The 14870-nt window shown below is 42.2% G+C and overlaps 1 protein-coding gene across 3 annotated transcripts in view; it reads left to right on the forward strand.

Moving 5' to 3' along the window:
- Nucleotides 1-13539, forward strand: part of LOC102575623 (collagen alpha-1(XXVII) chain B) — a 226635-nt gene extending 213096 nt beyond the window's left edge. For all 3 annotated transcript variants that reach the window (XM_019475657.2, XM_019475658.2, XM_014608190.3), the window contains 12 exons: nucleotides 1699-1752; nucleotides 2409-2471; nucleotides 3604-3657; nucleotides 4735-4770; nucleotides 5203-5220; nucleotides 5735-5770; nucleotides 6124-6150; nucleotides 6429-6494; nucleotides 7476-7644; nucleotides 8641-8750; nucleotides 10546-10764; nucleotides 11289-13539. In XM_019475657.2, coding sequence (XP_019331202.1) covers nucleotides 1699-1752; nucleotides 2409-2471; nucleotides 3604-3657; nucleotides 4735-4770; nucleotides 5203-5220; nucleotides 5735-5770; nucleotides 6124-6150; nucleotides 6429-6494; nucleotides 7476-7644; nucleotides 8641-8750; nucleotides 10546-10764; nucleotides 11289-11435 — 999 coding nt within the window. In that variant the 3' untranslated portion in view covers nucleotides 11436-13539. The remainder of the gene's footprint in view (nucleotides 1-1698; nucleotides 1753-2408; nucleotides 2472-3603; nucleotides 3658-4734; nucleotides 4771-5202; nucleotides 5221-5734; nucleotides 5771-6123; nucleotides 6151-6428; nucleotides 6495-7475; nucleotides 7645-8640; nucleotides 8751-10545; nucleotides 10765-11288) is intronic.
- Nucleotides 13540-14870: the final 1331 nt, after the last annotated feature.

Raw genomic sequence — 14870 nt, forward strand, 5'->3', positions numbered from 1 at the left:
GTAGGTCACAGGATCCTGGCTCAGGAAGTGGAGTTAATTTATTGGTTCCATCATGTTTTTCTCCTGTGCACATGTCTGGCAGGTTCATGTGCCTAATCTTCTCTAATCAGTTTGCTACAAAGATTAAGGTCTCTCAGACAAATGTTCCAATAACTGAGTACACATTCCCTTTTCCTCTAGAAATCTTACTTCCCATTTATTTCTGGGGCCAGCCACTCCATGAAGAGAGAGTATTTGATAGATTCTCCTACTATAGGAGAGGCCTGAGCTGTCCGTTAGCTAGCAGCAGCAGTTTATTTCCTTTCCAGGATCCATAAATGGATAGTTAAAAGTTTTTTGTATCCTTGGAAAGCTTCTTGTACTCCACAGATTCCAAACAGACCTTGACTTGCCAAGCAATTTCTCACTACCATGGCAGGAAAAGCTTCCTAATAGCGAGGTCTATTGGATTCTGGAATAGCCTTGTAAGAGAAGTGGTGGAAACCCCATCATTTGAGTCATTTACAGTTGGGCTGAACAAGACACTATAAAAATATCCTGTAAAGAAGAATCCATCATAAGTCACATAATACATCCCAGAGGCCAGACAGTCCTTTTCCATCTCTTAAATTACCAGAACTCTAAATGAGTCATCTCACTTATTTTTGTCCTAATCTTTTCCCAAACATCCTGAGCCACTTTGCATTTTGCCATCCAACAAGTCCGTTGATATCAAAGGGCATACCCCTCAAAGTATGGAAATTAGGATGCACATGTGAACTTAATTTATTTTTATTATTACTGATTATGACACTATACACTATATGCTAATCCAAGGCTGGTATCCATCCAGAGATGATTGTATTCCCTGAGAAGCTGAGCAAAAACGCTCACAGGCATATTTGAAACAGGCATGAGTTTTAAATAAAAACAGCTTTTTTAAGTTCTAAGCGCTCTTTTTTTGTTTTTCCCCATACACTGGGTGCCATCTCAAATGGTTCTCTAGAAGGTTTACAACTTTGGCTTAGTTTGTCTTAAAGAATAAAAGCAGGATTACGAGGGTGAAGAACTGTGTCCTAAGTATGTTCTAGAGAGAACTTTACAGAGTATGGCATGGCAGTCCTCTCCATTATCTGTCTGTTAACCCTGGCTGAAGCTCCCAAGCCATACTCCATTACCTCCTGGCCTAGCATCTCCCCACCCATTTCTGAGTTGCTGAAACCTTAACTAAACCAGAATGACTGTTATAAAGAGGATGGTGATCAATGGTTACCCTTGTCCACTTGGGTAAAATGAGAAGAAATCAGCTTAATTTGCAGCAACTAGATTTGGGTTAGATATTAAGAAAAACTTTAAACACTGGAACAGATATAGGGAGGTCGTGGAATCTCCTTTGGAGGCCTTTAATGATAACTTGGATAAATATCTATCAGGGATGACGTGGCATCTTTGATCCTACATCACTTCAGCAAGTTTGACAAGACGATCTCTTGTGGTCCCTTCCAGTCCTACAATCCCATGATCCTATGACTGACATCTCTTAATTTCTATTCAAACTCTTCACTAATAATTCTGGTTTGGTTTGGAAAAATGATTGTGGATGTGTCTACTTCTCTCTCCCTCTCTCTGAAGCTCACAAACCTTTTGTTGTGTTGTTTTATGATCAACCATTTGCTGTTAAAGTTTTGCTCTTACATTTGCCTCGGCTCTTACTTCCAGGGGGACTTTGGTGAATCAGGCTTTCCAGGAATCGCAGGCATGTTTGGGCCAAAGGTAAGACATGTTCTTGCGTCTCATTGGCTTTCTGTCTATATAATGTACATGTTCTCTTCCTTACTTAATTAGGAACAGCCAGCTGCTTCCCACAGTTCCAAGTATTGGGAATATTAGTTAAGAGCTGGCAGCAAGTCCTTTACTGGTACCTCTGAAGAAACAATTGAACCCATATGATGATTCCTAATTCCCTTAGTGCATGCTGCTTTTGCTTCCTAACAAATTACTTCCCATGTCTGAAATCATCCTTAAAAGACTGATATTCAGTTACCTCTATTGAGTTCATGCCAACTGGGAAAGATGGTAGGATGAACTGCAGATTCTCTCTAGACCTCTAATCTAGGCCGTCTTGTGTACACTGCTGTTGTAAGGCTTGACTTTGTTTTAGGCTCATTTTTTCTTCATGTGAGCTTGGATTTAAGTTTCCAGACAAAAACATTGCAACTAAGCACTGCTTTCAGAGTGGAGGCCCTGTCAAAGAGCCATCCTGTTTCCTAAGGAATGGGGAGATTTTTAGGAGATAAGAAAAAAAATGCTGAATATCAAGACTCCCCATTTCCATAAATGACAGGTGGTGCTTCTGCCTCTTCTGAGACAGTAAGGGAGACAACCTTGCATGCATCAGTTCTGGATTTCTCTCTCATTTTTATCAACAGGGACCTCCAGGAGACCTTGGGTTCAAAGGAATTCAGGGCCCACGGGGACCCCCTGGTCTTATGGTAAGTTCTTTTGAATTTTGTGCTGATCTTAGAATTTTCTATTCCTTCCCCAATCTGCTGGCTTTGGTCAGGACTGGCTAAGTCCTGCTCAACACAAAAAAGAGGACTACACTTACTGACACACCATGCTTGATGCACGGGCTAAGTAGAAGCTTCAGTTCAGCAGTCATACAGTATCATGCATACAAGGCTCCCTACCTTTTTTAACCCATCTTTGGTCTCAGCACCACAGCTCTGGTCTACCCAGATATACTATGAACTGCTCTGCTCCCGCTTTATGAGAAAACTGCCTTCTTGAATAGCTTTTTGCTGAGCTCCCAAGTGGTCACTAAAGAAAGTTTACTGTAAAGAATGGAAAAGCGTGTAGACTTCAATAAGCCCTAGGTTGCTTAATGGCCATATGGTATAGCATTTGCTTGATCAATGCTTGGGTAAGAAAGGAAGAGGCAAAGAAAATGATCAGTCCACAGGATGTCACAAATTCGAGAAAAATGGAATGGGAAAAAAACTAAGTTAGAGGCTTCCCTAAAGTTCCCTTAAAGTACATTTAAGTGATAAGTCAAGGCTAATTCTAGACAAAATATAGCTTATGTAGGGGATAAGAACTACAGTTCTTGCTGGATAGCCCATCTGCATATGAACAATGATAAGAGCTGTTTTATAACTTAATTTGAAACTTAGGTGAAAAGTCCTTTTTTTTTTTTTTTTAAACAGGCAGGCCATCAGTTAGAGGCTTTTTAAGACTTTAGGACTTAAGAAAAATTCATTTTAAACTCTCTCAAATGTGAACAAGATTGTTGTGTCTTTAGATCAGTGTACACTTTATGCTTGATATGCCTTATCTGTACTGTTCAGTCGTTTATAATATATTTCATTATTAGATGTGCTATTAAAATGAATCTACCTTTATGTTTATGAGTGTTTAATATTGATGGGACTGGCTCTTTGAATTTTTCTTGGTTCTCAGAATCTCTCTGGGGGTCAGCAGTGATACTATCAAAAGGAAAAAAGGAAATCGCTCTCTTTTATGGATTATTGGGCTTCGTGCTACTCTGCAGGACTAGGTCAGGAAAAAGTTACCTTGGCACTTAAAAGAATCTGTTTCATAAATGCTGTCTTGCTTCCTTCTTAGGGAAAGGAGGGTATCATTGGTCCACTTGGAATGCTGGGTCCCACGGGAATCCCTGTAAGTGCGTTTCTTCTGCCTTTACTTTTTCAAGACCAGAGGTTTTGGGGTTGTTTAGGTCCATATTTGTTGCTTCCTCAGAGAAGCCCCCAAATTTCACTTCCATGCTATATAAACCCAAGCCCTTTCTGAACGGACAGAGCAAAATATTATCACTGTCGCAGAATGAATACCTTGAGAAGTGAAGCTTCAGCCACTGGGTTATGCTTGGCGGGGAGGGGGTGGGCAAGGAAGTCCTTAAATTATAAATTAGCCACAACTCTATGAAAGTATAAGTTTGGAAGTGGGAAAGATCGGACTGAGTGGTGGTTTTATTTTTAAAGCTCTGGTCCAGATTGTCAAAAGAAGTCTCCAGCAGTTGCTAAATCTTTTGAATCACCCAGTTTTGAGTACTGAGCTCTTACAAAAAAACCCAAGAAGTAGTATTGCAACGGAGCTGCTGGTTCCTGAGTGTTTTAAATAATCTGGCCTGGCACTCTACCCCCAGTCCTGTCTCCCAAAATGCCAAGGGCACTGAACAGAGTTTAAAATCCATCTCACTACTTCCTAAAAATACAAGCTTTCCAAGGTAATTCAAGTGGTCTCTCATAGTGCAGGAGGGAAAGCGGAGACAACCCACACAGGAATTAACAGTGATAACAATGAAAAACAGCTGCAGGGAAAAACAGACAGATTAATCTGTTGGACATCGGCAGGGGTGGGCTGAATTCATGTCTCAGGAAAGATAGCAGGTAAATTCCTACTTGGTCCATGGGGTCAGAGCAGGTAGGTGCCTTGCTACCCTGGGAGCATGAGGAGAGTGTACATCCCTGTGGTATCGGTTACCTGGAGGCTGCTCCTTTGCCATGCATATAGTAAGCTGTATTTCATCGTGGAAGATTTAAACAATTCTTCTTCCTCTTCCTATTTGTAATTGGTGGAATCTTCCATGATACCTATATTCTCCCCCAAAGAAAGAAGTAATAAAATAAGAAAAGCTGATTTTGTTTAAAGGTACAAATTAAGCTAATTGCAGAGATCTTCCTGGTTTTCACTAGGAGCTTGCCTGATAATCACACTATATGGTTCTTTAAATAGGGTCCGAAAGGGGACAAAGGCAGTCGTGGTGAAATGGTAAGTGCTGTTCCAGAATCCTTCAGACACCTCAGCTGTGCATGTGGCTGGTTTCATTACTGGGGAGACAGAAAACCTGACAGAGAGGGAACGAGCTAGGATTGGGTTCAGCATTCAAATCCTGCCAGAACTGATTTGGTTGATCTGCTTGGGAAGGATGAAGGGCCAAGTCTCGTGCAGTTTCGGTGGGGGAGGGTGCATCTTTCAAAAGCAATCTCTCATAAGCAGCTACCCCTTCTGCTCTGATAGCAAAGATCCCAAATGCTTTTCAAATAACCATGGATTCTGCTACAGCAGCCTTGACCATGAATTCTGTTGCCCTGCATTCTGCTTTGCACTTATTTTTTGCTAACATCCATAATGGTTTCACTTCAGACCCTTGACTTGAAAGGTGTTTTACATATTAATATTCTTTCCAATTTTCTTTTGCAGGGATTACAAGGTCCTAGGGTGAGTATTTAAGGCTACCATTTTCTTACCAATACTGGAGCTTGAGGAAAATGAAGCGCAGCAAGACCAGGGACTGAGAAAATAAATGGCATATAAAGGATGGGCAGAGAATGGGTAGCTGTTAGGTGATGGACTGGAAAGGGCAGGAACCACACGCAGCATTTGTAACAGACATGAGCATAACTGGGGAATGAGAGGAATGGATGAAGAACTAAAATAAAAGATTTGGAGAGATGGGATGGAACTAGAGATGAAGCCACATGCATAAAGAGTGACGGTGAAAAAGCATGACAGCTAGATCAAGACAATATAAGCTGGTAAAAAGCCAGAGAGTAAGAATACATGGCCACCTCTCTTGCCCCAAGGAAGTGAGGAAGGGGACCAATAAAATACAGAAGGGTTGACAGACTTGAAGAAAACAGAGTTGAGGAAAGGCTCCTCGCTCTCAGTCACAGAGGTGATTAATTGAATTGCAAACTGAGGATGTTTTACTCACTGATGTCTCTCTCCTTAGGGTCCCCCAGGTCCTCGAGGACACCCTGGACCTCCAGTAAGTACATGTGAAAGAGCAGAGAGGGTGATAAGACCCTATCACCAAAACTAGCTAGGTGCCTGCTCATTCATTGGGAAATCACACTAACTCCACTCCCCCTCTGTAAAATAAGTTCTCACAGACATATTGCAAGTCTGAATAAGCCAGTTTCTGTCAAGTGTTTGGCACTCCTTGGACACACTACCATACAAAAAAAAAATATTGCTACTCTTACTGATCTGCAATGGGGAATCCTTCTCTTTTAGAGAAGAGACAGGGTCTCAGAAGCTAAACAGAAGTCCTTCAGCAATATTAATTATCCATCATAAAATTCAGTCCTGCTTGACACATTTTCTTCTTTTGGTTTCTAGGGCCCACCAGGAATTCCAGCTTCATTTGTAAGTAGTTTCATCTTATTGTTAATATTGATAAAAAGAAATAGGCAGGCAGGTGTGAATATATATGGGAGACTCTTTTTCAATAGGGTGCTTCCCAAAACACCCTCTAGCATCTTCCCCCTGCGCGGGCTGAGAAGAAGACACCGTCCCAGGCAGGGCAGTGCTTGTATTTGGCATCTAGTTAGAGGGAAGTATTTGCTTGTCAGGAGCATTCAGCTTCTTTAAAAACAGGTCTAATGTTCTAGATCTCAATTATGTTATTTTCCTCTACCCACCAGCAACAAGATGACTTTGGTGCAGCCTTCCAGACACTGATAGACTCAAATACTGCGCTCAAGACAGAGGTACCCAAAGTGCTTTTCAACCTACCAACCTTTGATCCATATGCACATCCTCTCTTAAGGATTAGAAAACAGCCCCTCCTTGTGCCACCTTATTTGTTCTTTCCCTTTTCTCTTAATGAAACACTTTCTCCCTGTTCAGAATTGCCTTACATCCCGATTCTAGCCCCCTATGATCTTATCTCTCTGTCTGCATAATATACGGGGCTGGACTGGTTGGTTCTTGTGCAAGTACAATTCCTGTCCAAGTCAGCTGAATAAAGAACTGAAAAAATTGTGCGCACCCTCCCTACTGTCTCCTTTTCAGGAAAGATTCCCATTCTTCTTAATTATGCCCATAAAAAGATCCAAGTAGCTCAGGCCCCCAAACTAACCTGCATTCAAAACATGTACATAGTTTGGAAATGTATGCTTTACACTGCAAATGCATTAATGATATTCTTAAAGAATCCTCCTACCGACGCTAAGAAGAGATCCGTATTTACGTTAAACTCAACTCCTAGAAGGCTTATGCTCTTCTCCTGAAGAAAGATGTGGAGGCATCATCCCCTACTGGACAGCATTGCGTGACAATGCTAGAGCCTAGTCAGTGTACCGTATTCCCAGGGAGGGGGCAAGGGGTTGGACTGATTTCTGTGAATGTTTGAATGCACTTAATGGAATCCTGTAAGATTTTTTTTCTACTTTTATGTTTTGCTTCTCTCTTTGATGACTAACTGGGTTCATTTAGTATCAGTCAAGCTTCCTTTATTTAAGGCAGACAGTTGGGAACGCCCCCAGTTCAAAGCACTGCCAAGCAGTGTTAGCTAAGTGAGCATCATTGAGAGCATGTGTCTTCTGCACGTGGCATCTTCCCACTGCTCCAATGGGAATGGTTCTGTTTCCTGTAGGATCTGATGCTTTAGTAACACTGTTTATTGGGAAATCTCATCATAATGCAGCAGTGTTGTCAAGAGCCGACTTCATTTTTTCCCTTCGTTGCAGGGCTATCAACATTCAGACTTTCTGATGTTGGACCAGGAAGGGGAGATCTTTAAGACTCTACACTACCTCAGCAACCTCATCCAGAGCATCAAAAGACCCCTGGGAACCAAGGAAAACCCTGCACGCATCTGTCGAGACCTCATGAACTGTGAACAGCAGATGGGTGATGGTAAGAAAGCACAGCCAGAAACCTGAGGTGGCTCCCAGCAAATGTGAATAGAGCCAGCTGGAGAAGTTCAGAGGCCCTTTTTCATGGGACCAGCACTGTCACATGAAGGTTATGCAAAAAAGATAGTCACTTAGGGTAGACTCTGGACTCTTGTTCAGGCTTTGGGTGGCTCAGAGCAGAAGAGTTAAGGGGCAGTCTGGGAAGGGCCAAGTTCTGTAGCCCAGTATGGAGGGTGATCCCCTGGGTTGTAGGTCCCTACTACCTACACTCATAGCCTTTCCATGCCTCTGAAGGGCATGCTAGATTCGGCATTATCCAGTCCCTCCCCAGTGCCCCTTTTTAAAGCTGAACAACTGCCCCTTGTGTTTAAAAGTGACTAGATAAAATGGAGGGTAATCCCTGCGCTGGAAGCAAGGCCCAGGTTAGAACCCAAGACCTATTCCCTTCAAAGCCAGTATCCCTCTTACTGAGCCACACACCGCTTGGCTCAGTCTCTTCCCCTGTCCACACATATCTCCTCCTCTTGGCTGTCCAGGAGGCCAGCTTCAAAAGAAGCACTGAAAAGTGGATTAGATAATGCTTAACCAAAGGTATGGGAGTTAGAGCACTGTGCTGGGAAGTAGGAGATGCAGGGTCAATCCCCTTCTGGGAGAAGGAGGCCTAGCAACAAAGTCTCTGGCTTCCTGCTCAAGTGCCCCAACTACTCAGCTTTTGGGGCTAAGATATGAGATAGCTCCTCCTTCATGTAATGCCCCACTAATTGTAGGCTTCTAGCCAGCTACAGTTTTGGGGGACAGACCCGGGTATGCATCCATAAATGGGTGTGTGTTTGTAGCCACATACCTGTCTGGCCAGAGCATAGCCTCCTGTACATGCTTCAGACACACAGAGGGAAGTAGCATCCTGTCCTTACTCTGCAGAAACTTTCTTTGTCCCCACACATGGAAAATACTCAGACTTCTCTACTCATTGATTCTTGCTCTTCCATTTCTTCAGGTACTTACTGGATTGACCCAAATCTTGGCTGTTCTTCAGACACCATCCAGGTCATCTGTAACTTTACCAAAGGTGGACAGACGTGTCTCAAACCTATCACTGCCTCAAAGGTATACACACTTAGGGCTGTCCCAAAGTAGGCTTCCTTTCACTGCAGCAGATTAATGGCACATGTCACTATATTGGTGACCAGTGTAGAACAATGCCCTTTGAATTAATATGTAAGGAGGTAAAACTACTAATGTTTTACCTCTGTAATTGGATTGGTACTAGTTTCTTCACTGTAACAGGTATTACACTGGTCAGGAATGGAGCACTAGGTTCTAGTAGGACACATTTAACTTATCCATATTTTTAGTAGAGAGGGACTGAGCATTGCAAATGTACTTCCCACATACATTTTGTTGAATATTCAAGTCATTCATTCATGCTCGTGTCTATTGCATTCACCTCCTGTAAGTGCTTATGGAAAGCTTTGTACAGGCACTCAGCAAGCCAGCTCAAATGTACAGGTACTCAGCAAACTGATGTTAGTGAAGTCAGGATTTCATTTTAAATGGATTTCACTAGGCTTTCACCTATTTCAGGTATCTACAACAGAAGTGCTGGTATGTTGATTCAGTTTGGTGACCAGAAATGATAGTCTGCATCTTGTCTGAGTTATGTGCACAAAAAAACTAAAGGGAAGAAATCTATTTATTGGTTCTGGGAGGCAAATTTCTAAGCCAGGTAAATGGGAAGAACTGGTAGTCTACTTCCATAGATGGGAGAGGCCTCTAATCAGCGCTAATGAGTACAAGTAGCACATCAAAGAGGAATGGAAGGAAGGTGGGGAGAAGAGAACCAGATAAAACCCAACATAGGTAAGATGGGAAAGTCTAAAACTTTCTGAACCTATGGTGAAGACCCTCTTCCTGCATCATATTGTACTTTCCCTACAGATTACTTAATAGCTGTAACCTTGTCATTTCTGCTTTAGAACACAGGTTCAGGGGGATGGACAGGCTGTCTAATTCCAGTATTGCCCAGTCACCATACACAAGTCAGCCAGCATTACCCATGCTGCAATGGCAGCAAATATCATCTCTCAGGAGAGTCGTTCCTGGCTGGAGGAAGAGAGATAGCTACAGACCTGTCTGGAAACTAAAGTGCAATTAAGCATCCATGCACTTTTTCTACATATACAAATGAGTGTGTAATTCTCTCGCTGCCCCATAGCTCTACCCCCACAAACAGAGGCAGTGTAGAAGATGTAAGGAAACCTATGTGGCCTGGAAGGGATTTTAGAAGCACTCAGCTTTCACCCAAATCTGCCCACTAAAGCCAATGCCAGCGTTTGTTTTTTTAAATCATACCCTTTTCCTTTCTTTACTAAGAAGAAATGATGTGCCTTTTATTCATTCAACTATAACTAGGGACCTACCGAAATTGCAATTTCCCAGATTTTGTGGAAAACACAAAAAACAGCATTGCCTGCAAAAGCGAATCAAAATCTGTGGGGGAAAAATATTTCTATGTCCCTACCACCTACCTAATTTGTAGCATTTCAGTCTCCTGGCTTGCACATTTTTAAGCTCTGAACTCAGTGTTACAACAGAAGATGATGACTTACATATCTTCTTGGTCCATTAAAAAAACAACAAAAACACACATCTGCTTCTTGCCTTGTGGACTTCCTCAAGGAGGGAACAGTCCAGTTTGAAGATGCCTGTGCCAAACTGCAGTTTTTCTCCAGTTAAAAACCATTTTTTAAAACCCTGATTTAAAAGCAGTTTCTATAAAGCCAGCGATGCTGGATAACAGCCGTTGTTATACAGTGGTTAATATCCCGTCCCATCATTTTGCCCTGTTTCATACTGCCAGTCCAGAGGGAGATATAAGTTAATATCTGTGTTATCTTAACAGCTGGATTTCAACATTGGTAGAGTTCAGATGAACTTCCTTCACCTTCTGAGCTCGGAGGTGGTTCAGCAAATCACCATCCACTGCCTGAACACACCGGTGTGGAAGGAAGGTTCTTCTGAGAAGCCTTCAGAAAAAGCTCTGCGTTTTAAGGCTTGGAACGGACAGATATTTGAAGCAGGGGGGCAGCTGCAACCAGAAGTGGCAGCCGATGATTGCAAGGTATGAAGCCTTTGGAGTATGGCCAACAAAAACATAATGCCTGGGAGGAAAAGTGGGAAAGGTGGGGATAGAGTGGTGTTTCCAGTCAGAAGGTCTTCACAGGGCCATAAGTGACACAAAGTCAAAACCAAGGTCCAAATGCCCAAACCTCATCATGGTGCCAAAACCATTTTTATTGTTGTTTCCTCGGCATTAGTAAAAATAAGAATCGTGGGGAAGCTTCATAGTTCTAGGAAGGATGGAAAGCAAAAATCACTACGAACTCCAACTTGCATTTGGATATCCTAGATGTCTAAAGCTGGGTGTCCAAAAATAGAGTCAACCCTAATCCATGTGCCACATTTTCAAAAGAGGCCTCTAACTTTTCCATGCTTCACTCTCTGATTTTATCTGTCATTTTAAACTGAGGATAGACTAACTTACCTCAGTAGCAAGCGCTTTTCAGCCACCTATCTTTATGAAAATCATTCTTCTCCACAGGGATCTAGTCACCCAGCTAACTGACCTTTTCCCCCTCTGATCAGCTCCAGGATGGTCGCTGGCATCGGACTCTCTTTCTGTTTCGGACCCAGAACCCTAACCAGCTGCCAATTGTCAACATTTATAACCTTCCACCATCCGAGCCAGGGAAACAGTATCACCTCGAGGTTGGACCCGTCTGCTTTCTTTGAACGGTGACTTCTCCAGCGCTCCAAGGTTCTGACCCCTTTTTTGGTCTAAGTCTTAAGCAGGGTCTCCCACCCCTCTTCACCGTAGATAGCTAGGCCTTGTTCTTTTCGGTTAACTGTTGCTCTAGCCATAGAGCCCATAAAGTCTTAAAGAACCCTTGGTCTATCGAACTCAGCAGCTTCTCCAGCACGTTCTTGAAAGAAGAACAAGCGACAAAAAAGTGGGGGATGTTGGCATCAGCCAAGACATGAACAGTAAAGGGGAATCAGGAACTCAAATGCCAGATGTTGTAAGCAATTCCACACACAAAGCTTTTTCCATGACCAAAGAAAGGTTGAGAGACCCTGAGAAGAAGTTTGCAATACATATTTTTGTCCTACCTGGTTCCTGAGTTACCAAATGTTCTTTCCATGAAAACCCAGAGCTTCCCATTCAGAGCCTGTCATCTTCTCGACAGCTGCGCGCTGAATCAGAAATCAAATGAGGCTCTCGTAGGCGGAGTTGCAAGTTGAAGCTGGCTGCTCTGTGTACAGGAAGCATTTTGATGTGCAATATTAGAACAAAAATTATATATATATAAATATTATATATTATTTAAGCAAAAAAAAAATTAGTATGTTCCTCCTTCCGTGGGTGAGTCTAATAAATGTCCCTTCTCACATGTGGTGCGGTGAGGGAGAGTCCCAAAACTGACCAGGGAAAATGGAAGGAGGAGGAGAGAAAGTGATTGGTGCTAAGATAGAGAGAGAGGATGGGCCCGTTTGATTTGTTTCTACCTCTCACTGTGAAATCTCTGGTGCTCTTAAAAAGATAATGTGTTATTTTATATATGACTAAACTATTTAAGGTTCTGAAGGTGCTACAATGTCTTGCCACAGACCCAAAAACCACCAGATGGGGACTGCTCTCTAAAATGAGAGGGGGGGATTGTGATCTTCAGCTAATCAGAAAAAAAAAAAACTGTTAAGTGTAAGTGCATTTAACTATTTTAAGGGATTTTTTTAAATGGCTTTTAACGTGAATTGAAATGGGAGTCAATAAATGCACAATGCAAAAATGTTCTAAAATAAATGTACTTAAGGGATTTTTTTAAAGCAAATGGTGGGTTTTTAATGGCATTTCACTGCTTTGCTTTATTTTTTGGGTACAACTCACCCACAGAAGCTATAAGAATTACGTCATAGGGGAGCCTTGAAGAGAGCTAGTTTGGGTTGTTACATAAATAGTTTTGCTGTATTTCTGTGTTGAGCGCGTGTATAGTGTCCTTGCCAGCTCTTCTGTATTCGGTCATTCCCTGCTATGGGATCCAACAGCTGATCTCTTCTTATTTAAGGAAAAAAGCAAAACAAAAAAAATCCCCAAAAACCCCAAAACAAAACAAAACAGAAAAAACCCCACACGCGCTATGGTGCTTTGTCAGGACCCATCTGTCAAGACTGAAATCATGGTACCTTGTTGCTTCAGAACCCAACCAGGCTTGGAGGAGTTTTGTTTTGTTAAATTGTGTAGAAATCTAGTCTCTATGTGTAAATTTGGGATTTAAAAAGGAGAAACAGAGGATAATTATGGTAATAATCTTTTTATTCTATATAAGGAGTAATATTAATGTAATCTGAGCTGTACTGTATTGGAAATGCTTCAGTGCCTGTTTTGGAGTTTTCTTGTCTTGTATGGACTATGGAATTTTTGAAGGAAAAAAAAAATATATGTGAGTCTCTCTTTTTACTACTGTCTTCAGTTTGATTTTCAATCAAAGCTAAAAATTAACAAAATATTTTCCAAATACCTCACCCCTGTCCATCCTCTCCAGTTCTGGTGCTTCCCCTCAAAATACCTCACGCTGCCAGCCCGGGGCTCAGTCAGTAAATGCCTCCCACCCCAAATCATTCTCCGAATGCTAAGTACCTTTGCGTTAAAGTTACCATAATCTCATCTCTCGCTTGCTTCTCTTCCTCTGTACACACTCCCCACTCTGTCCCACTCCCCCTCTCGTCCTCTTGTCAATGGTTTTGTACCTTTCAGGAGGTTGGAATTCCTACTTGTGCTCATTAAACTTTCTTCTTTTTTTTGGACTTTAAATAAATAATTAAAACTGAGGCAATGAAATGGGACTTTCATGGTTTTTTGCTTCTGAGAAAAATTCAGATGGGCGAGAGGAGCAGAAATATACTCGGGTGCAAAGATGCAACACAGATTCCCACCCCTCCTTGATCCTGCAACCAGCATCTGCATGGAGATGCACGGACTACAGTGAGGCTCCTTACAGGTGCAGGAGTTAGTCCTTCTTACTACAAGACCAGACCCATGTCTGTTAGCAAGGAACAGATTGACCCTAAAAATCCTCCTCGTGAAAGATTCAACAGCCCAGCTATTAAGAACGATTTGCCCACCCTTCTTCAGTTCTGTAGGTGTTTTATCAAGATGACACTATTCTTACCTCTCAGTTATTTGCCCCAGTTAAGAGGAGTTAGGCAAGTGTGGGCTGGATAGTCTGTCCCCTCCGCTGATTCTTACCCACCTTTCCATGCAGGCTGCTGAAAAGAAAGAAAAGCAGCACTTATCTTTTCAGTTCACCTCTATGTACAGGATCAAGCAGTTCTAACTTTGTTCTGAAACAGGAATGGGGTTTTTTGCTATCTACAAGACAAGGCCCCCACACGAGGGTAGTCTTTTAGCTCAGGTACACACCGAATTGCTAGTTTTGCCACTGCAGTCAAGTTTAGGAAAATGCTCTGAGCAAGAGCGCTTACCGATTTCCTGGAAACAGTTACACAAATTTCCAACTACAGTTCAATGAACATATAAACCAGTTTGGATTTTGAGCTGTTGCAATAGCAGTTTTTCTGGGACAGAGCTGCATTTAAAAGCTACAACTCTGCACAATTCCAAAAGCAAATATCCTGCTTCCCAGGTCAGATTGAAACAGGACAGCCCTCTCACATGCGTGGTTTTTTACGAGACATCCCCCCCCGCTTTATTCCAGGCTAAGTTTGAAGGGAAAATGTAACCACAGACAGCCGAGGAATTTTTGTTGTAATTACGCAGTGGAATAGATGGGAAACTGCTCCAGATAAATGTTGACAGTGTGTCAAAAGAAGCAGTCACTAAGGGGCTGAATATTTCTGATGGAAGTCAGGCTTTCTGTGTATGAATGACAGTTGTGTTCAAGGAAGAGATGTCTACGTTTTGGGAATAACAAAAATCAACACTATTAGCTACACATAGAGCTAAGGGCTACCATCTTAACACCATATTGTACCCACTAAGCATAAGGCTACAAAACACAAGGAGTAAAAACAATTCCATCTTTGTCTAGAGAAGTCACAACAGGGAAAAGGATTTAATTCACATTGCACTGGCAGTTCCTTTTCCTTATGTCTCCCACTGGTGTTTAACAAGTTGTTCTCTGTCTTCCAAGGATGACTGACAAATAGTTA

The sequence above is a fragment of the Alligator mississippiensis genome, chromosome 12 (assembly GCF_030867095.1).
Source record: "Alligator mississippiensis isolate rAllMis1 chromosome 12, rAllMis1, whole genome shotgun sequence".
Taxonomy (NCBI): Eukaryota; Metazoa; Chordata; order Crocodylia; family Alligatoridae; genus Alligator; species Alligator mississippiensis.